The following is a 20,819-nucleotide window of genomic DNA, read 5'->3' as shown; positions in this document are numbered from 1 at the left end:
TTTTGTACTTTGCAGGTCTTGACTCATCTCTTTGCCTTCAGCCAAGTCACACGGTATTCTTTGCCCGACTTAAAGACATTGTTGTCACAGATGTTGATTCAAGGACCCTTCATAAAAAAGTACTCAACTACAAGATTTTAACTTTTATTTGTTTCTTGTTTCTTTGTTTCTAGTTTGATGTATATAAAAGTGAAATGTAATACACATGCCACTCTTCTGAAAGTATTTGATTTGTTGTGAATACATGTTTTCAAATAAGATGCATCATAAAGAATAATTTTCATATTCATGAATGGATGTCTGAAAGGATTAGAAAAACTAATCTAATTTGTAATCTGATAGGCTGATTGTATTTTTAGTTCTTTGTGTTAAGCACCTTTGGAAAAGCTGCTGATGGCTGGTGGCTGCTGTTTCTCTCTTTCTAGGCAGTGTCTATAGTGGGAGACGAAGTCTTCAGTTTCAATCTAACATTAAATCCTCATGCTACTGAGGGAGAAGCCTACACTGACATGTCAAAAGTGGATGGTACCATGTGTTTGAAAGTGGGCTGCATCCAGCTGGTGTACGTTCACAAATTTCTCATCTCTCTCCTGGTAAGTCTTATTTCCCTTTGTATGTTTTTGCAGCATTCTCAGATTAGTCCTCTGGGCTATGCCCTCAGTACAAGTGGTAGGCTTCAGTTTCTGAAAGAGAAGGGATGGGTTTAATTTTTCCTGTGTACTGTTAAAAACTTTGGTAAGTAACTGGTTTAAATTTCAGTTGGGTCACTTCCCACCCTCAGCTTTGGAAATAGAGAAAAGCTTGGTACTATTGAGGTAGTTTGGGGGTTTTATGTTTGCTGTCCTTTCTACCCTAGCAAAATTCTGATTTTATTACAAACATATCAGAGCTAACACTAGAAGCAAGTCTTCAAGGTAGGTGTCATGATGCCTGCAAATTAACCAGTGTAAATATCGGTGTGCTTGAGTACCCTAATTATAGCTTTTTCAATAAAGCACCAGTGGATTTTCTCTCATTCAATAGGTTCTTTAACAGGAATTCAACAGTATTCAAGGAGGGCAAGAAGGGCTTTCAAAATTGTGTTCTTAAAAGCTAATGAGCTAAGGAGTCTTGTAGCTAAGGAAAGAAGGAAAAATAAAGATGAATTTAAAATAAGTGGATTGCAGTGGTTAGTACTTCTTTGACCCTCTATTAGAGGTCATGACAGAAGGTACTCAGTTGTCTTTTCCTATGGAAAATTCTATAGAGTAGGCAGCATAATTGGTGGATGATGATGTAAAATGAGAAAGTAACCTAGAGTAAAAACTGTTTACAGACATTTCTCTTTTCTCTTCAACTGCTTTTCTAGACCTTCTTGAACAACTTCCAGACAGCCAAGGAGACCCTGAGTGCTGCCACAGTCCAAGCTGCAGAAAAGGCTGCTACCAGTGTGAAAGACCTGGCCCAAAGGAGTTTTCGGCTTGGAATGGACATTCACTTGAAAGCACCGGTTATAGTTATCCCCCAGTCCTCCATTTCCCCCAATGCAATAGTAATAGATCTTGGCTTGATTAAGGTTCAGAACCAGTTTGTCTTGGTGTCCTCAGAAGGCAGTTCACTCCCTCCAGTCATTGACAAAATGGATGTGCAGCTGACAAAACTGAAACTCTCAAGGTACGGTGACTAATACTCCATAGAACATTAGTGTTCTTGCCTAGAAACCATGGTTAGTGCTAGTGCCAAATATTTGGTTTTAAAATGCTAGCCTGTTTTCTTAGAGCAGCTAGATCAGTAATAATATCAGAAACTGTTCTGCTTAGGAAAGTGTTTGGTGCTACATTTGAGATTTTAAGATTTTTGAAAATCTAACGTGACTTCCAATTTGCTGTTTTCTTTTTTTTTTTCCTTTCTGTGTTTCAAGGATCACTTTGGAGACAGATTTGTCACATCCAGATATTCAGATACTTCACCCTATTAATTTAAGCCTGTCTGTGAAACGAAATCTCTCTGCAGCTTGGTTTCACAAGTTACCAGTGCTGGAGGTCACAGGGTTTCTGGATACAATGAATGTAAGTCTTGTGAGAAGGTGGTGGTAGTACTTACTGTGAGAGCAGCCCTTAATGTTATTTCTGGACACAAAGGGGCAACAGACTGGAAATTTTTAGTAGGTGTGGAATGGATTTCAGCATTTAACAGGATTTAACCCCACCTAGATCAATGTAGTGGTTTGAAAGAATCACATAAATGGTTTTGTGACTAGTTCTCTGAGAAAGAATTCTTTAAAAAGTGGTTTGGTTTTTTTTCCTTTAAAAATGGAATCTTTTTGAGATGAGTTTAAATTAATGCAAATATTTGCTTTAAGAACTCCAACTTCCTACCTTCCCATCACCCTTGAGTGGGATACTTGTTTTTTGTGGCATTTTATGTACTGTGAAAGAAAGTACCAGGGACATCTTGGGTGAAACTGCAATGTACATTGATACAGCACCAGGGGTCAAAACCTTTAATCTCCTCAGGCTTTTACAATAAGTGGCTGAAAAAATTCAATTTTCTTATTGAAGGGATGATTCTGCTGACAAAATAGATGTAAATAAGCACTCTCCTTGCCAGGAAACATTGTTGTGCTTTGTTAGCAGATGATAAGTTAAAGGAACAACATGTTTTTCCTAAGAATTGTGATCTGCAACATTTTAGGTTGTGTTAAGTCAAGAGGATTTGAATGTCTTTCTCAAAGTGTTGATGGAAAACCTGGGTGAAGCAGAAACAACTCAAATGGATGCAAAATCAGTACTGCAAAAGGAAGGTCAGAGATGGAATTTGTCATGAGTACTAAGTGTGTTTGCTATCAGGAGTAAAGAAAAGCATTTATTATCTGGAAAGCAAGTTTAGATCTGAGAGTATGATGATAAACTGAGTGTAAATGATAAACTCTTCAATTTTGCAAGGATAGTGTTCATACTTTGATACTTCAAAAAATTGGAAACATTATAAGACAAAATTTGGTGATTGTATTAGCCAAGTTTTCAAGGAACTAGCAAGGTATTTAGATGTTGGAGTTATCTTGTTGCCAGAATGTGTTTTTATTTCCTTTTCATACTCTGAAGTTAAAGGCTCTGCTTGTGATAAAGTTGCTGGCTTAAATTAGGTGAATGTAGTCCATCTAAAAGAACTGAATGTGTTTCTTGAGCTAAACAAATGGTGGCAATTTCAAAAGTTAAGTAATAAATTGAATGTTCCAGGTAAAATGAAAGAGCAGGAGAGATTGGTTTTGACACAGGATAAGAGTGTTCCAGAAGGAATGCTGTCTGAAAAGAGAAAACCAATGTTAAATGAAGACGTAATCAATATGCTACTTAACTTTGAAATCAAAGAGGTATGTATCCATCTGTACGACTTATTTTATCTGAACCCAGTGCTCATCTGTTTCTTAGAACTAGTGGGCTATAAAGTCCATTTTAACAGTCTGATTTAGCAGCAAACAGAAAACAAACAAGAGGAACAGAGCAGGGGCCAGGGGAAATCTTTAGAAAATTGGTCTTATAGGGTCTGTTTATAAAAATGCAAGATGTCTAGATTAATATTATGTTTCACATCTAGCTGAGGAGATAATGCCTGCTTGTAACTGCCTGCTGTGTCTGAACTGCTTCACTGAAATATTGAACTTATTTCCCTTTCCATATTCAAGGTTGTAATAACCTTGATGAAGCAGGTTCAGAAGGAGAGATATCCGTTACATATTCTAACTGTGCTACAGCTTGGAACCAAAACCAAAATTAGAAATCATGAATTGGCTGCAGCAGCATATCTGAAAAGAATTACAATGAGATGCACTGAAATAAATGGTAAGTCTTAGAGAGAACTGATACAGTCAGTAGAGTGTGTGCAATTTGATTTATAGCCAGAGAATAACATGTCCTAAACTAATAATGAGGGATAGGGGGGGAAGGGTAATTTAGATAGAATTAATCTCTTTTACCTGATACCAAGTTTTACTGCTATTGCTAGAGTTAGAGTTATTGTATTTGAGTGAGTTGCGTCCTTTGAGCAGGAGTGGTGCTCCTGAGAAGCATTCCAACTGTTCAGTGTGTTCTGATGAGCTTCTGATTCTGTGCTTTATGACCAGTTATGACAGCACTGGAAATGCAAGTGCTTCCTTGGTTGGTCAGGTAGCAATTCAAACTGACAGTGAAGTGATAACTGAAATAGCCATTTATCCAAAGTAGAAAAGTAAGGTTTTGAGTGTGAAAACACAAAGGTAGGAATGCAAAGAGCTTTCAATTTTGAATCTTGTTTCAAGAGCAAGATAAGTTAATTTTCACTTGTTTAAAATAAAGTGAATACAACATTTCAAGATAATGCTTCATGTGCAGCATCTCAGTGAAAATAGCTGTTTACTTTCAGTCTTTCAGCAAGAATAGTATCTGATTAGTATGTAACAGAGAATTAGTGTGGAGACATTGCATAGGTGGCATAAAGCTTGTGAGTGGAAACACTTCACATTTTTATTTCTTTGTTTGCAGACTCAAAAGGAGATCCTCTTTGCATTCTTAATTCCTCAAGTGAGACAGATGAACATCTTTTGAAAATGGAATATATTAAGGTTTCAATACATTTTCAGTAAAATTACATGGGGAGTAAAGTAAGGCTTCCATACTTAGCCTGTAGATTTGTATCTAAAACTTACTCAGGCCTTCTCCCAAATACCTGTTTTTCAGGTATTTTCATTTAATTCTCCACTGCTTCCATATAGTGCTTGCTTCATAAGTCAATGCTCTTACTGAAATCACTGGCAGGACAAATATTTGTTTGTATTCTGTGTGTGCAGCACAAATGAGTACCTTTGTGAAACTTAACAGATGCGATGGTCTTTGCCTGTGTAAGTGAAGAGTGACTCTACAGATGATAACACTCACATTTGAAGAGTGATATGCTGGCAGCTTAAAAAAGGCCTTCAAAATTGCATGAATACTTGGGAATCTGATAGGTTGTAGAACCAGGGGGCTCCTCAATACTCTTATCTGGAATGGCATAATTTACATAGTGAAAAATAAATTAATTTGTACTGGCAAAGTACTAAGCATAAATTGATCCAGTTTAAATAGATTGAGAGAATCTCTAGATGAGAGAAAGTTTTGTAACTAACCAGTTGAATTTTCACAAAATATGTGCTATGGAATGTCTGAGCAGAGCATTGTGAGTACCCATTCTGGTTGTCTTGCCTTGTGCCTTATTTGAAGAATTTGTTTGTTCAGGCTTCATCACTTTCCTTTTCCTTTGTTTTCTTTTGCAATTGGAATAATACTTGTGTGTGGGCTAAATTCAAACAATTCTGTTAATAAAATTATTCATAATTATTAATAATTATTGGCTAATTCAGTAGAGCCTGACTGTGTCCATTTCTTTTTTTTTTTTTTTCCTCTTTAGGCTGATCCTGATGGACCAGACTTTGTTACTACTTACCAAAGCAACAAGCAAAGCATCAATGTAAGTACTGGATGTATTAATTGTTTTTTAAGCTTTTCAAATCATAGCAGGTGTGTTGGTTGCTCCCTTTTTTCTTCTCATTGAAAAAGGGAACAAAACCAACCCAAAACCCAAAGCCTTGACTCATTGAAACCTACTGCTTTATATTTAACTACTTCAAAGACAAATCAAGGTAGAAAAAAAGGATTTTTTTTTTCAGAAATATTTTTTCTATTAATTTTTTTAAACTAAAAACTGTACATTTTTTACTAGTTAGAAAAATGTCCTTATGAATTTTAACTGAGACCTTTAGCATGTGCTTTGTTTCTGGAGTGATACACTTAGCAGAGAGAGAAACTACTGCATTGTGCTTCTGAGCTTGTAACAGTAACAGTGAAATTGAGATGTGAGCTGAAATGTCCAAGTAGCATTCTCAAGGGTTTTGAGTGTAATTAGTCCTTTTACTTCTCCTTAAAACAACTATTCATGATTAATTTTCCATGGCTTCAGTGTCGCTAAAGGACACAAAATGATTCACACTACTACCTTCAGTGTTAGAACAAAAACCCATCACTTTATTTTCTGACTCCAGCATTTATAGATTCTTGACAATGACCAGGGATTGGATAATTAAGTTACTACCTTCCCTGGTGGTCATTCAAAATGTCCATCAAAAAAACGTTTCTCAGAAGGAATGTGATAAACAACTTATGTTTACCAGACTTTCATGGGGAAGTAACTAAAACTATGGAAACATTATCAGAAGGTTTAATTTTCAGGATGACATCTCACCTTTTCTCCTTTTAAAAAGAAGAAAAAGAAAAATGAACAATATTCTAACAATCAAAACTCCAATAAAATCAGAACTCCAATAGCCTGGTCATGTTGAGCCATCACCTTTTATTGCAGGCTTTGGATGAGACGCCTCAGCCTCGAGGGAAGGTTTGAGTGAGGAATTGGTCACCAAGCAGTGGGAGGGTCCCTATGACCTTATCGCTTTGGGGCGTGGGTATGCATGTGTATCCACAGATACTGGGGTACACTGGGTACCTGCAAAGTGCATTTGTCCTGACCTGAGACCTCAGAGGAACAATCTGACTGACAGGCAGGTTGGAGACTGTGACCAAACTGAAAATCATCTATTGGGTGGGCCGTAGGGTGGTGCAGACCACGTGAGTGATCACCCCCCATGGCCCCTCCACAAGCAGACACTGAAAAGGTTTTCAGTTTTGTTTTCTTGCAATGGAAAAAGGGTGAGGTACCACCCTGAAACTGGAGCCTTTTGATTGTTTAGAACGTTGTTTATTTTCCTTTTTGATTGTTAGAATATTTTTAATTTTTCTTTTTTCTTTATCTTTTTTTTAAAAGGAGAAAGGGCGACAGCTTCAGTGACTTCTGAAATAAGATTGTCATTCTTTTTTTAACGTGTTTCCTTTAAAATGGTAGTGGTGGGTCAAGCTGCTTCTTAATGGCCTTTTGTGGAATAAGTGACTGATGATGGGTTTCACTAAGTAATACTGGCAGGAATTTCTGTTCTGATTGCAAATTTTGAATCTTAGTGGGGTTTTTTGTTGTACTTGTACCATATCTACTAAAGTATCTTTATAAGTGGTTCTGAAGTTGTTAACCAAAGGGCTGAATGAAATGAAATGCAGCAGAACTAAAGAGAGTGTCCTGAAAAGGCATAACCACACGAGGCATCAATTTTTAGATTAGCACAGTTCCTCTGTTGCTGTTTTAAAATCCCTTCCCTAGTTTCCTCATCTGTTCTGGAGCTTGTGTAGTGTGAAGTTGAAGGGGATGGAGACAGAAGACTCAAATACTTGTGAAATCGAGCAAGAGGCTTTTTTCCTTGCTTCTATGACAGCAGCTCTGAGTTGTAAGGGTATAAACTGCTGCTAAATAACATTGTTTGTCTCCTTGCCTTCGTTTTAGGTCATCTTTTCATGTTTGGATATAGTACTTCACACAGAGGCTTTGCTTTCCATCATGAGTTTCCTCACCTTCAGAGTTCCATCGAGTGGTCTTCCCAGTACTGATAAATCATCAGACCACAAGCCTCAAATGAAAGAACAGGAAAAAGGAAGTACTTTTAGACCAGGTAGTGTCATATTAGAAAGGCTGTACATTTGTTGCTTAACAGCAGCTCACCTTCAGTTTCAAAGGATATTATTTCAGATGACAACATTGCATTCTGTTTGGTGGAAAACAGTAAATGGGGAGAAAACCATCTTATTAAAAAAACCCAGCAGACATTTTTCCTGTTGCTTAATTTTACAAAATCTCCTTACTCAATATAACTTTTCCCTGGGTGGTGGTCTGATTTTTGTAATGAAAGTTGAATAAATGATGTTGCAGTGTGCAACCTTTCCAAAGATTTAGTGTCACAACAATGTAGTTTTTCAATCTGAGGGCCCTAAAGAGTGCTTACTCTACTGAAAATAAATACTCCTCTGGGGAAGCAAAAAGAATGGCAGGGGTGGTGTGTTTAGTTTAGTTATTGGCCTTTGTAACCTTGAAACAGTAAGAGTTTTTGCATGGAAGCTCCTGAATATTCTTCCAGGTCCTGTGTTCTTGATTCCATGTGCTTGTAGTGTTGTTTGAAATTCAAGGTTTTCTAATCCTAAAACTATTGGGATTGAGTCCAGTGGCTGTTACATTTTGTGTTTGTGCATTGTTGCTGCAGTTAATATGCCTAAATTGGCTTTGCTACTTGGCACAGAGAGGGGCATTTCTCATGTGAGACAGTGTTTCAGATAATGTAGTGTATACTGCATTCAGCAACTGATGCATGAAAACTAGGTGTTGATGAGGAGAAAAGACATCATCTTGATAGCTTTTTGCCTGTGTTGGTTGGTGGCAGTTCGTGTGCCTGAAGAGAACTGTTAATAAATTACTTCTTTCATATTTTGATTAAGGATTATCATGTCTTTCAGGGAATGACTGCAGGTTGTTTTTGAATAGTTAATATATGTACAAAACTAATAATTAATATTTATTTTAAATTTGAATTCCTTGTATGTCTCTTGTGTTTCCTATCCAGTGTCTGGTGATGCAGCCCACGATGATGTCTGTGAATTAAAACTCACTGCAAAGCTAAATGCATTCAGTATTACAGTGTGTGATCAGACCTGTAGAATTGCAGACATTAGAATACAAGGTAAGGTGTTTTTTATTTAAATATTAGATGAAGCTGGCTGTAGCCAGAAATAAGCTGTTTCCCTCCATTCATTTTTAAAAGGCCAGTGTGTGCACTGCAGATGTGTCTAACAAACATGTGTTTCAATATATTTTGATTGTATGAAATTATCTGCAAGGAATAAAAAAGTTTGACCTAGAAAACAAGGACAATTTCGAAGTGTAGTAAAATTAAAAGAAGTGAAGGCACTATGTTTTAGGTAACACAGATTTGCATTTTTTAATAGCTAGATCTAGATAGTGTTGGGGAATTGTACTCTAGTCCTTTTATCAAGTTATGTTGGCAACTTTGTCATGTGCAGTAAGGCCCTGACTTCTCTCTCAAGCTTTCACTGTTACACAGCAGAAGATGCTAAGCTGTTGTTATTCTTTATATTCAGCAGTAAATAATTCAGGGGGTTTGTTTGTTTGTTTTTTAGCAGAAATGTTTACTTTGAAATTTGTTGAAGTGCATTTATTACCTTCTTTCTTTTGTTTCATTCAGGAATGGATGCATCTGTGATTAAGAAGCCTAAAAAGATTAAAGTGTTCTCCAGACTTGAGGACATTGTAATTACAAATGTTGATCCAGAAACAATCCATAAAAAGGTGATGTGTTGAGCAGATTGTAAACAGCTGAAGAGACCCAGTTCTTCAAGTGATTTAGTGACAGCAGTGTAGTTTAATTTGCTGTGTTATAGAATGCAATGTAGGATGTAATAATAAGCAAAATATATTGATTAATTTCCCTCACCTCAGAGAAGCAAAACATTCTTCCATTTACTATTTAGTTATTTTTAATTACGCTTACACTGGTATGTTTAATTCTTAATAGCAGGGGTTAAATATTAAATGGGCCATAGATAAGCAAGTGAGAAGAGGGATATATTATAAAACAGGTGATGCTCTTTCCTTTTGTGCCTACCATGTGTTGAAGTACTGCTGATAAGTTGCCATTGATCTTTTGGGGAAATATTTGTTTCAGAAATACCTGTAGTTTTAACCATGTGTACTTATTCTTCTAGGCTGTCTGCATAATGGGAGATGAAGTGTTTCGATTTCACATGTCACTTTATCCAGATGCCACTGCAGGGGAAGCCTACACTGATATGTCAAGGGTGGATGGTAAAATGTCTCTGAAAGTGGGCTGCATCCAAATAATTTACCTACATAAGTTCTTTATGTCTCTCTTGGTAAGACATTAGTTTAAAAAGATTTTTTTCCTTTACATTACATGTTTTTTTTAATGAGACAAAATGCAGTCGGTTCTTTCTGACCTGTACATGGTGGTGAGCTGATGTGCAAGCACACAGAAGTATTTTGCTGAAGAGTTGCCACTTAAGTTGCACTGCTTTACGGGAGATTACCAAGGAGAATGATGACAAAAGAAGTAATGAATGTTGCTGATAGGTTTAATAATACCTTAAAAATGAAACAGTTAAACAATGTGCTGATAGGTTTAATAATACCTTAAAAATGAAACAGTTAAACAATGTGTAAGCTTATTCATGATTTTAACCTTTTTCTCTTTTGAAACGAGTGTGGTTGAATTAGGAATTTCATGTTTATACCACAGGTGTTAATTTTTCTTAAATATACATTTTGCCTGGGTGGGGCTTGCCTTTTTTTGAGAAGCTTATTTGTTTTCATAGAACTCTTACTTTTTTTTCACTACCTATGAATAGAACTTCCTAAACAATTTCCAAGCAGCACAAGAAGCCCTGACTGCAGTCACTGTCCAGGCAGCAGAAATGGCTGCTTCCAGCATGAAGGACTTTGCTAAAAAGAGCTTCCGCCTTCTAATGGATGTCAACTTGAAAGCTCCAGTCATAGTTGTCCCTGAATCTTCAGCTTCATGTAATGCTTTGATAGCTGATCTTGGCTTAATCAGAGTTCAGAATGAATTCAAGCTGGTGTCTTCAGATGAATCTTCTCTTCCTCCAGTCATTGACAACATGGATGTGCAGCTGACTCACTTGAAATTATCAAGGTAAACATGGAGCTTTTTCCTAAGTTGAAGTGTCTTTGTAAAGAAAAGTGTGTCCATGTTCTGTATGCAGCATTTTTCTCTTAGTAAACATGGTAGGCAATGAGAACATACTAAAACAATGCAAAAAACCTTGCCAAGCTAAGTTTAGTAGTGCTTTTAGATAGAGACATAGGTCTACAATATCTTGGAAAGAAGGGAATGATAGCACAGTAACTTGAGTTCATCTGGAGTGCATGCATGGGTGTAATGCATATGAGCTTATTCTTAAAATAATTATTCCTGTAATTTTTCTAGATTAATGTGATATTATTTGGTATTCTGCAAGTAGTCAACATATTTCCTCTGTTACTTTCTCTATCTTTTTTTAGGTGCATTATATCTGCAGATTCACAGCCAGATTCTGAAATTCTGCGTCCTGTGAGTTTGACTTTACTGGTCCAGAGAAATTTAGCAGCAGCATGGTATCATAAGAGCCCAACGATTTGTATCAAAGGAGACCTAAAACCAATGCAGGTAATATCATGACTACTAAGAGCAATATCAAAAGTCACACGGATTCTCAGAATAATCCTCAGCTTAGTTAAGGAGCTTGGAAGCTCTTTTCAGTTTGTGTCCTTTACAGTATGTTGAAAGACTTCCAGTTTGACTGTCCAGTTTATTAATTTGTTAGAATTTTGATACTGTATAATGATTAGTTTTGGTGTAGCTGCATGGGGTAGGTGGTAAATCTAACTGGGGCACCTTTTCCTTGCTCCTGAGCACTTTTACTTGTTCATTCCTATAGCTGTGCTGTGCCAAATGTCACACTGGTGAAGCACAGAGAAATAAAGGATTTGAAGGAGTACCAGCAGAATTAACCAAATGTAGGAAAAAAATTCTTACACTGTGTACTATAGGCTAATCTTGTCACTTAGTACTGCTTGCTTTTTTATGATTTTGTAATATTATGATTGGGTACATATTCATTAATTCTTTGAAGGCCTACTGAATCACAGTTGCTTTATTATATACAATGCAAATCCTGGCTTTAATGTTTTCTGCTCATGTTTTTGAATGACTGAATTGTTGACAAGTGCTTATGTTTATCAATTACCCATGTTTTTAATAGGCAAAGTTCCCTTACAATTCTAGAAAGTGTTTATCATATGGACTGTTATTTCTTGTTGTAACTCCTGTTTATTACAAATAACAACTAATATAGGAAAAATGGGAAAATCCTTTACATTGTTTAGGACAGGATAATTTTGATGATCCAGTTTTTCTGCTGGAAGCAGCTCATTGTTTCTCCTCAATGCTTGCATACTGTATTGGAAGAAATGCTGTCACTAAAAATGAGCTTGTGGTTTTATCACTTTACAGATTGCACTCAGTGAAGATGATCTAACTGTTATAATGAAAATTTTACTTGAAAACCTTGGAGGGGCTTCTTCCCAGCCAAATACTCTGCAAGAGAATATTGAGGATACTCAGATACCTAAAAAAGGGAAAGCTCCACATGAATCTGGTGGCTCTGAGGGTATGTTCAATTCAAATGCTGAATATGTGTAGGCAGAGGGCTGTTTCCAAATTCAAATACCACTTTTTTTGAAGCACAACAAATTGTTTTAGCTGGTACAAATATATTGTACACATGAAAAATTATAAATGCATGCACTTACATGGAGTGTGAACTCCTGATGGTCAGAAGTTTTTGTGGGGTTTTTTTTTGTGATTCATTTCTCATGTGATACTATTTTTCAGTTGATATCAGTCACTCTTCTGACTGCATGTGCTTAAAAAAGAAAAAAGACAAATAATCTACCCCAGAATGTTAATGCACAATTATAACAATTGTGGAAGATATTAGTATTCAAATAGTGTGCATGTCTCTGGATGAAATATTGTTAACATTTTGCCAAAACTTAACATTCTCAATGTAAAAAAAAAAATGCTGTTTAACCAATAGTTGAATTACTCTGCTGTGAACAGAAACTGGAAGGAGTAGTGCAGACTCCTTGAGAAGACTTGGTACTTTGCGTTGCTCTTCTTTAAAGTGAGCAAAGAACTTCAGTAAACCAATGGCAGCTTATTTTAAAGTTCTAAACCACTCTGTTCTAGATGATTTTAGTATGCATTGGATAGAACAAAATTAAAAGTGTGAATTATTTTGAGTACTCCTCTGGATTTAAAGCTTTCCTTCTTTTTGTGATTTTCTGATCTTACTTTTGGAAACCCCAAATATGAAACCAACCAACCGAAAGGAAAAAGGCAACCGACAACAAAAAAGCCCCAAAACCAAAAGCAAGCCCAGTGTTCAAAAGAAATGTAAAAATGTTTCCTTTTCACTGACAGGTGCCCTTGTTGATTCTGGACAAAAAAGTGTTTCTGCAGTTCAGTCTTCTATGGAATGTTATACATTGCTTAAATTTGACTTCAATTTTGAGTCCCTTTCTGTAACTCTCTACAACAGTGACACGACTCAGGTTTGTGCCAAAGCTTTTATAAACCACACAGGTGGGGTGGGCAGCCAAGGCTTCTCATGTGGACAGAACTCAGGTCAGAAAAATGAAGTTATATCAGCTGCATTGGCTTTGTAATGCTTTCCTAATGGAGCTTTGAGCTTTCTTGGGCAGACAATGTCCTTAAGAAAGGTGTGCACATTTCTGAAAGTCACACTAAAAATATTACTAAACCACCAAAACCACACAGTACTTGATTTGGTCATTCAAACTTTAATTCCAGTTACCCAAAATAAAAACTAATATTTGAGAAGCTGGAATTGTTAGCTCAGACAGTGCTAGTTGTATGTCTGATACCTCTAGAGTTGATAAGTAGATCCAAGTTGTGTATGGCCAATAATTTCCTCTTGCATATTCCTGAGTGTGAGCAATCAAGGGCATCCTGTTTTCATCTGTGCTGAAAACAGAAGAGAAAGATGTGAAATGGTGTATTGTTTTTAGGACTTTATTAAATCTGCTTTGTGTAGATGTGAAGGTGCTTGCTTTATATGTCTTTGTGTATAGTGAATGTTATTTGTGTATAATTTTTAAGATGTTCTTGTGCAATGAGCATCACAGGGAAGAAAGTCACTGTAATGGGATTTTATTTTAATTTCACTGTCATATAATTCCCACTTATTGCTGAGGTGCTCTTGTGCTAGTGTGATGAGAGTGGAAGGATCCTCTGGTAAGGGATCTAGAGTTCAAATGGATTATCCTTTAGTGATGCATTCTGAGCAACTGCTGGCAGTGTGGTGCAGAAACAACTTCACTGGAGCCCAGCAGGTTTTTTGTTTTCTCAGTAAGTTTCTTGAACTCCTTTGTATGAGTGGAGGACTGATGGCAGGGACAGGCTAATCAGATCCTTCAATTCATGGATGATGATACACATGGCTAGTAGCAAGGGAAATGTCTCCTTGCTTTGTTCTGTGGTAAGTAACGCTGCACTTTGTCCTTCTGTAGGAATCTCTGCTCTTGGTGCATAGTGACAAATTGCGCCTTGGTGAGCTCCGGCTGCATCTCATGGCATCGGCAGGGGAGATGTTCTCAGATGGCTCCATGGATATCAGTGTTAAACTCAAAGCATGTACCTTGGATGATCTCAGAGAAGGAATTCAGAATGTGACTGCAAGGTAGGTTTGAATGCATCAAAAATTAATAAACTTCAGCTTATGAGGAAGGCTTTTTCCTTGTTCTATACTTTGCTTCACATGGAATTGATAAAACTCAGTAGTGCTGTCAGTTGTGGCCTGTAGTACTCTGTGCTTAAGCAATGAAAAGTTTAATTTTATTAATGTTAAAGACATTTCTACTCTTCTATGTTGATTTCTCAGTACGTTGATGTTGTTATCCAAAGAAAAAAAAAATCTTGGTGGATGGTGTATTACACTAAACTGTAGAACAGCTGAATAGAGGGCACCCAGCCTCAGCTAAAGAGTTGTGTGCTCTGAAACTTCAGTGTAATTGTTATGTGCTGCATGCATACTTTCAAGAGTGTAGCACACTAGTTTTAAATTGAAATTACTTTTCTGCTAGAAAAACCTCTACCCTCTTATTTCTGGAAGAAACACTGCTTGCTTATGCAGTAATTCTTTATAAATGGCATGGGGAGAAAAAAATGGCAGTACTTATGCATCTTTGTTTTCTTAGTTCTGTGTGTTATGATGTTTGAGATGTTTCTTACTACATTTGTTTTCCAGAATGATAGACAAGAAAGATGACACAAATGAGAGTTCCATGATAGATATAAGATATAAGCAGGATAAAAATGGAACTCAAGTTGTTGCTGTCCTCGACAAGCTGTACATATGTGCCAGTATGGAATTTTTGTTGACAGTAGCACATTTTTTCATTAAGTCAATGCCAGTATCTTCAGCTGAAGGATCTGCACAGTTCCAGTTAAAGCAAGTTACTTCTGGGAAATCCAAGGCAGCAACAGGTCTGTAAAACCAATTTACACCCACCTCCATTTCCCTCCTTTGCAGATTTCATTCTGAAAATAATTCATGCAAAATTTTGAAGACGCTGTTTTGGTATCAGACTAAAGAAATTAGTTTATTCTTCAAAATGTGTAGATTGGCCACTAATACAGTAGATAGCTTTCCTCTTTCTGGTTTTCATATTCAAGGTGTGTTTTTGAACTTATTTTCACAGAAATATCTGTACGGCCAAACATGACAGTAAAAGCTGTGATTATGGATCCAGAAGTTGTATTTGTTGCTAATTTGACCAATGCTGATGCCCCTGCCTTAAAAGTTTCCTTCCAATGTGACTTTTTTCTGACATCAGACAAGCTTGCACAAAGAATGACTGCTCAAGTGAAGGCCTTCAAAGTGTTGGCCTGTGCCTTTCTCAAAGAAAAACAAGGCAAGAACGTTACTACGGTAAGGAAACCAGTGTTTCATGATGAAAAATGTAATTAGAATTATCTGGTGGCAGGCATGTCCCTTAGCTGGCATATATATAGCACTCCAAACTCTGTTTTCATATCACTGATTATTCAGAAGAGACTAAGGGCCTGTGCCATTTAAAAGTGAATCTTTTATCAGTAGGTGCAGGACTTGAGCTCTTAGAGCTCTGTCTAAAATCTGTGCTGTGCATTTGTAAATTACATTAAAAGTTTCTTAGTGAAGAAAGTGTTTGAGGGGTGTTGAAACCCAAAACCTTTGGCAGTGTTTTCCACTGCCTGTTGGTTTTCATTGTTGCAGTAAAATCCTGAGCACCCTTTTGTTTGGAACTTCATATGCACATTCCTGCCAAGGGAGCACTGAGCCACAAAGGTGGCCTGGGTGGTTCATCTCACATGTACTTATCTTCCCTTATGCATTTAGGTTTTTTAAAGATCCAGGGATTTTTTTACTATGTTATCACAGTCTGTGTGTTGGGTTTTTTTTTTGTCTGGTTTTTAAGCATTTGGTCAGAATGGTCAGAAGCTTTTATTTCACTGGCTTTTAACCTTCCAGTAAAAAATGGTGCTTGTGCAAATTGGGATGCAGGATTCTTGCACTGTATGGAATGGTTTCGCTCTGTAGCATTTTGTTGCTTCCTGGGATCAGTGCCCCTTTGGCCTGTGGAGTGAAAAAACCACAAGACATTATGAAAAGGTTAGATTTAAGGAGCCACCTTACAAATCAAATTGTTTTTCACTCAGGTGTTGCGGCCGTGCTCCTTGGTCATGGAAAATATGGTGCACACTTCAGGGTTACACACTGTGGCAGTAACAATAGAGGAACTAACTATTAAGGTAAGATTATTAAAAATGTCTTTGGAAAAACAGCCATGCTTCTCAAGCTGTAGCTTGGTTTTTGTTGTTGTGTGTATGTTTTTTGAATTATTTTTTTATTAATGTTATTTTTTTTAATATTTTATTTTGTTTGCATATTGTTATTTACATTTTTTATTTGCCCATTAGCTCAGTTCCAGAAATATGCATTTTAGAGCTGCTCTGTGTTAGAAAAAGTAATTTTATGTTTGTTATTTTGATAGTCCCTTGACCAAAAAGGAATAATTTAAATACTTCAGATTCTAGGATTCCTTCTACCACTTCCTTACGAAGTAACTCTTCCCCCTGCTGCTGCCACCACTATTTTTGGGATATTTTGCAGGAAAGGAAAAACAAGAGGAGGTCCATGCCATGAATGGTTTCTTTTCTTTGGAAATTAAGTTACATCTCTTAAAAGACGTTTCATGTTTGCTATTTCCATTTATCATAGATCTTGTATTTTAATAGAAGATTTTTTTCTTTGTTTGAGATATCACCAATAATTTTGAATACTGTCGTGACCATTATGGCTGCCCTAAAACCCAAAACAGCTGAGGATGATTCTAAAGGAGCACCAGAAGTTTCTGAGAATTTGTGGCAAGTGAAGCCTGTAGACGAGTGCAATGCTTGGTTTCTTGGTGTTGACATAGCCACAGAAGCAACAGAAACTTTTATGGACCGTGAACAAATTCTGAAGCAAGAGAAGTTTGACATCGTAGTGAAATCTGTTCAGATGACCTTGGAATGTGGTCTGGGGCATCGAACTGTCCCTTTATTGTTAGTGGAATCTACATTTTCAGGTGTTCTTAAAAACTGGTCCTCACTGATGGAGGTCACTGCTGATATGTCATTGGAGGTATGTGGGGTCAAACTGTTAGCAGCTTAAAACACTTCTGCAGATTTCCTGTGTTCAAGTAATTTTTTAATACACTTAATCTGTGCTGAATTAATAATAAGTTTAAATTGTAATACTCTCAGGCGTTCTTTAGTCAGGCAAGTAAGCATAACATTCTTTGTACAGAAAGTTGGATTTCAATAGATTTTAATGGCAGTTGCTATGTGAAATAATCTAGTCCTCTGTTTCAGTATTGTTTTTGCATATTCAGGTTCTGCTGTGTGAACTATGACTTTGGCTTACTTGAATATTCCCATTTAACTCTTACTGCCCCCTTTGGTTTATTTCTCCAGCATTGTATTCATTGGTAAGGTAGAAGTTACACTCTTGTCGCAAAATGAGACACCATGGTAAAAGATGGTAAAAGTCTCTTATTGAGACAGCATGTTAAAATTTCATACAACCAGATATGCAGCTGCTCTATGCAATACATTTACTACCCCTTGTCATTTAACCAAATTACCTCATTCTTCATTCTTCTCTTGGATATACAAGTAGCCTTCTTCCATTGCCAGGTGTGCGTATCATGGTGGAGTTTGAATGCCTGTGTGCCACTGTGGTTCCACAAGGGATGAGCAAAATAGCTGAAAGGGAACATCCAGAGCTATTGAATCCACAGCCTCTGTTCATATTTTCAATGATAGAAGCAAATTTAAAACTTGGTGTTGGCTATGAGTTAGAGGAATCATTCCAGTGGACCAGATGCAGATGATAGTTGGCTCAAACTAAAAGTTATTTCATAGTACAATAAAGTACTTGTGGCATTGAAGTTCCTGGTCTCAAAGTCATTCTCTCAAACCACGTGGGAGAAGATAAGAGACTTGATTATTTTAATTGAAAGTGTTAAAAAGATATTGTGTTGCCAGGATGCTTGGTTGCTCTCAAAGCAAGCCAGGGAATGAACTCTTCAAAAATGGCAAACTCTACAAAAAATGGTAATTTGTGAAAAATGTATGATATATTACACTTCTGTATATTAGATTTTAAACTGATTAAAAGTTAATACTAGACCTCCGAAGCATGAAATGAGGATTTTTTGTTTTCTTATTAATGTTTTTCATAATAATTGCTTTGTATTTAGATACCTTATTTAATTTTGATTATTTATTTAGGTTCATTATTACAATGAAACCTATGCAGTGTGGGAGCCATTTATTGAACGAGTCGAAGGAGGAAAGAAACAATGGAATTTAAAGCTGGAGGTATGTAAAGACACTTGACACCATGTGAAACGGTTTGAATAGGGAGCTATTTTTTAATTTCTTAAGGGTTTTATGAGGCATTGACCTTTTGAATGCTGTTGCTTGAAGGAGCTATTACCTCATTTTACATGAGAAAAAATAATTCTTTAGAGATCTTAAGAGTTTTGGAATAATGTGAATTTTCAGTGCATGGACAAAATGAAGCATGTAACCCATGCAGAGAAGAGAAACTAACTTGCCTTCTGTGTTGGTGTAAAATTTTGTTTAAAGCATCTGAGATTTGCAAGGTAAAGTAGATATTACTTTGCTTGCAAAATTGTCAAGTGTAAGTCAAGTAGTTTTTTTCCTGTTTTAATATAGGAGAAAGTGATCTATAGGTTTGCAATTGTCTAATGAAATTTTTCTTTTAGATGAGGACTAATCCTGTCCAGGAGAGAAGTCTGCTGCCTGGGGATGATTTCATTGTTATTCCTGAGCCGCAAACTGTAGTTAATATCTCTTCGATGGATACCATGAATATAACAATATCCAAATGTTGTCTTGCTGTTTTCAGTAACCTAGCCAAGGTAATCCTAACAGGCAGAAGATGCTGTGTACTTCCATAGGAAATTCTGAATTTTCTTTGTTTTAAGAACTATATTGGCTGTCAGCCAATGGCTGTTCTGTAGCTCTGACCAATGTTACCCTGAAGGGCTGAGGAGTTTTGCTTGGATGACTCCTTTAGGCTCAGCAAAAAGGTGATGTTATCTTTTGAAAGAAGTAACTTCTGTGTTAGAACAACAAACGTGTCTGTGCAGGACTTAAGGAAGTGTCATTTGTGCAGGTTAAATGAACGTGAAATGCTCTAATAAACACAGCTCTTTCCTACAATACTCCTTCTGAAATATTAAAACAGATTTACTTCCTTTCCATATTTTCTGCTTAACTGAATAAATACTAAGGAAGGTGTATATTTTAGGATTGACCTTTAAACTGCAGGAGTAGAATGTCACGAGTGTTAAAAATACTTTTTACCCCTAATTTTCTTTTCTTCTATTTTTTGTGCATATGAATTGTTGAGGCTGCTTTTCCCACCTTCTTTTTTTCTGGGATGAAGAAATTTTGGTCACTAAATCAAACTGTTTTTACAGAATGTGACTTATGCCCATTAATTTTTTAAATCTAAATAACCAGCAGTTCTCTAAGTACTTGCTTACACTGTAAATATGTATCAGCAGTCAGTTACTGTGGCTTCTGTGTAACCAAACCAAAGTACAAGTTGTGATTGAATTTGGAGCATGTACATGTTCCATCTCTTTGTGACTTCTATGTCCCAGATCTTATGTTTCTCTTACAACCTAAAATTTGGAAAAATTCTCTGTGAGGAGCAAGAATGCTTATTGTAGCATCAACGTTTGCTGCAAATCACAGAATAAAATTAAATTTTCTGGAAGTAACCTGTACTTGCCTGAAATATTACTATACAAAACATAGGTCTTGTTGTATATAATTCCTCCCCTCTTTAAAATGGTAGTTGCTGGGAACTGTCTTTTAAAGCTCTTATAGATATGTTATTGTGGCTATTTTTATGTATGACATATTGTATATGTTGTTATTTACAGGCATTTTCAGAAGCAACTGCATCCACCTTTGACTATTCCTTTAAAGAGACAGCACCTTTCGTAGTGAAAAATGCCCTGGGTGTTTCTCTGAAAGTTCTTCCTAGCTCCAATTTTCGGATAGTGGATTCAGTTGCAAAAGAAAACATGAATGAAATAGAAACTGGTCAGAGCATGGAACTGGAATACTCTGTTTTTGAAGCACCCCAGCGAGGAAGGTTGTCTGCATTGTACCGACAGGAAAGCTCTGTCTTCTCTTTAAATTTAGGTATTATGCTAAGGAGCATCATTTGTTATGACAGGCTGTGCATAGGATGATGGGAGTTAAATTCAATGTGATAGAAATTCAGGTCAGGTGCATTGCATTGGAATTACCTTTGAATATTGATGCTAATAAAAAAAACACCACAAAACAGGTACTGGGCTTCTTAAAAAGATGGGACATTCCTCTGCTCCAGAAAGTGAAAAGAGTGATATTTTTTTTCCTACCCCTTGGGAGAACTGGAAGACATTCTAGTGGAGTAGTCATTGATAGACCATCTTAGAAGCTCCTGTGACACAGGCCTGTGTGTTCTAGCTCCTGTTAAACAGGATTTCTATTTCTTCTATCACTACTTTTATTTAGCTTTCTGTAGTTACCCAGCTACTTGAGACCAGTTATGATTCTGTGTTTTTAGCTTTGCCAGGAAATATTCCTAAGAAAACAAGTTACTAATATGTAATCATCTTGAGTTTTTCCCTTTCCATCACATCCCATATGAAGGTATTTGGCCATG

The 20,819-nt window shown here is 36.6% G+C and overlaps 1 protein-coding gene across 5 annotated transcripts in view; it reads left to right on the top strand.

Annotated features, from left to right (window-relative positions):
• VPS13C (vacuolar protein sorting 13 homolog C) overlaps nt 1–20,819 on the top strand; it is a 75,085-nt gene that overhangs the window by 27,984 nt on the left and 26,282 nt on the right. For all 5 annotated transcript variants that reach the window (XR_015275859.1, XM_086849219.1, XM_086849220.1 and 2 more), the window contains 25 exons: nt 16–119; nt 426–593; nt 1,349–1,653; nt 1,901–2,048; nt 2,674–2,782; nt 3,219–3,352; nt 3,665–3,821; nt 4,500–4,579; nt 5,404–5,463; nt 7,378–7,543; nt 8,486–8,602; nt 9,125–9,228; nt 9,645–9,812; nt 10,305–10,609; nt 10,978–11,122; nt 11,969–12,125; nt 12,941–13,071; nt 14,050–14,219; nt 14,787–15,025; nt 15,241–15,470; nt 16,238–16,330; nt 16,839–17,204; nt 18,356–18,445; nt 18,856–19,011; nt 20,047–20,311. Coding sequence is in view for 4 of the 5 variants with exons in the window: in XM_086849219.1 (XP_086705345.1) it covers nt 16–119; nt 426–593; nt 1,349–1,653; nt 1,901–2,048; nt 2,674–2,782; nt 3,219–3,352; nt 3,665–3,821; nt 4,500–4,579; nt 5,404–5,463; nt 7,378–7,543; nt 8,486–8,602; nt 9,125–9,228; nt 9,645–9,812; nt 10,305–10,609; nt 10,978–11,122; nt 11,969–12,125; nt 12,941–13,071; nt 14,050–14,219; nt 14,787–15,025; nt 15,241–15,470; nt 16,238–16,330; nt 16,839–17,204; nt 18,356–18,445; nt 18,856–19,011; nt 20,047–20,311 (4,167 nt within the window). In the remaining variant the exon portion in view is untranslated. The remainder of the gene's footprint in view (nt 1–15; nt 120–425; nt 594–1,348; nt 1,654–1,900; nt 2,049–2,673; nt 2,783–3,218; nt 3,353–3,664; nt 3,822–4,499; nt 4,580–5,403; nt 5,464–7,377; nt 7,544–8,485; nt 8,603–9,124; nt 9,229–9,644; nt 9,813–10,304; nt 10,610–10,977; nt 11,123–11,968; nt 12,126–12,940; nt 13,072–14,049; nt 14,220–14,786; nt 15,026–15,240; nt 15,471–16,237; nt 16,331–16,838; nt 17,205–18,355; nt 18,446–18,855; nt 19,012–20,046; nt 20,312–20,819) is intronic.

Source organism: Cyanistes caeruleus, chromosome 13, assembly GCF_971803275.1.
Source record: "Cyanistes caeruleus chromosome 13, bCyaCae1.hap1.1, whole genome shotgun sequence".
Taxonomy (NCBI): Eukaryota; Metazoa; Chordata; class Aves; order Passeriformes; family Paridae; genus Cyanistes; species Cyanistes caeruleus.
The sequence above is the reverse complement of the archived record's forward strand: the minus strand, read 5'-3'. Positions and strand labels throughout refer to the sequence as shown.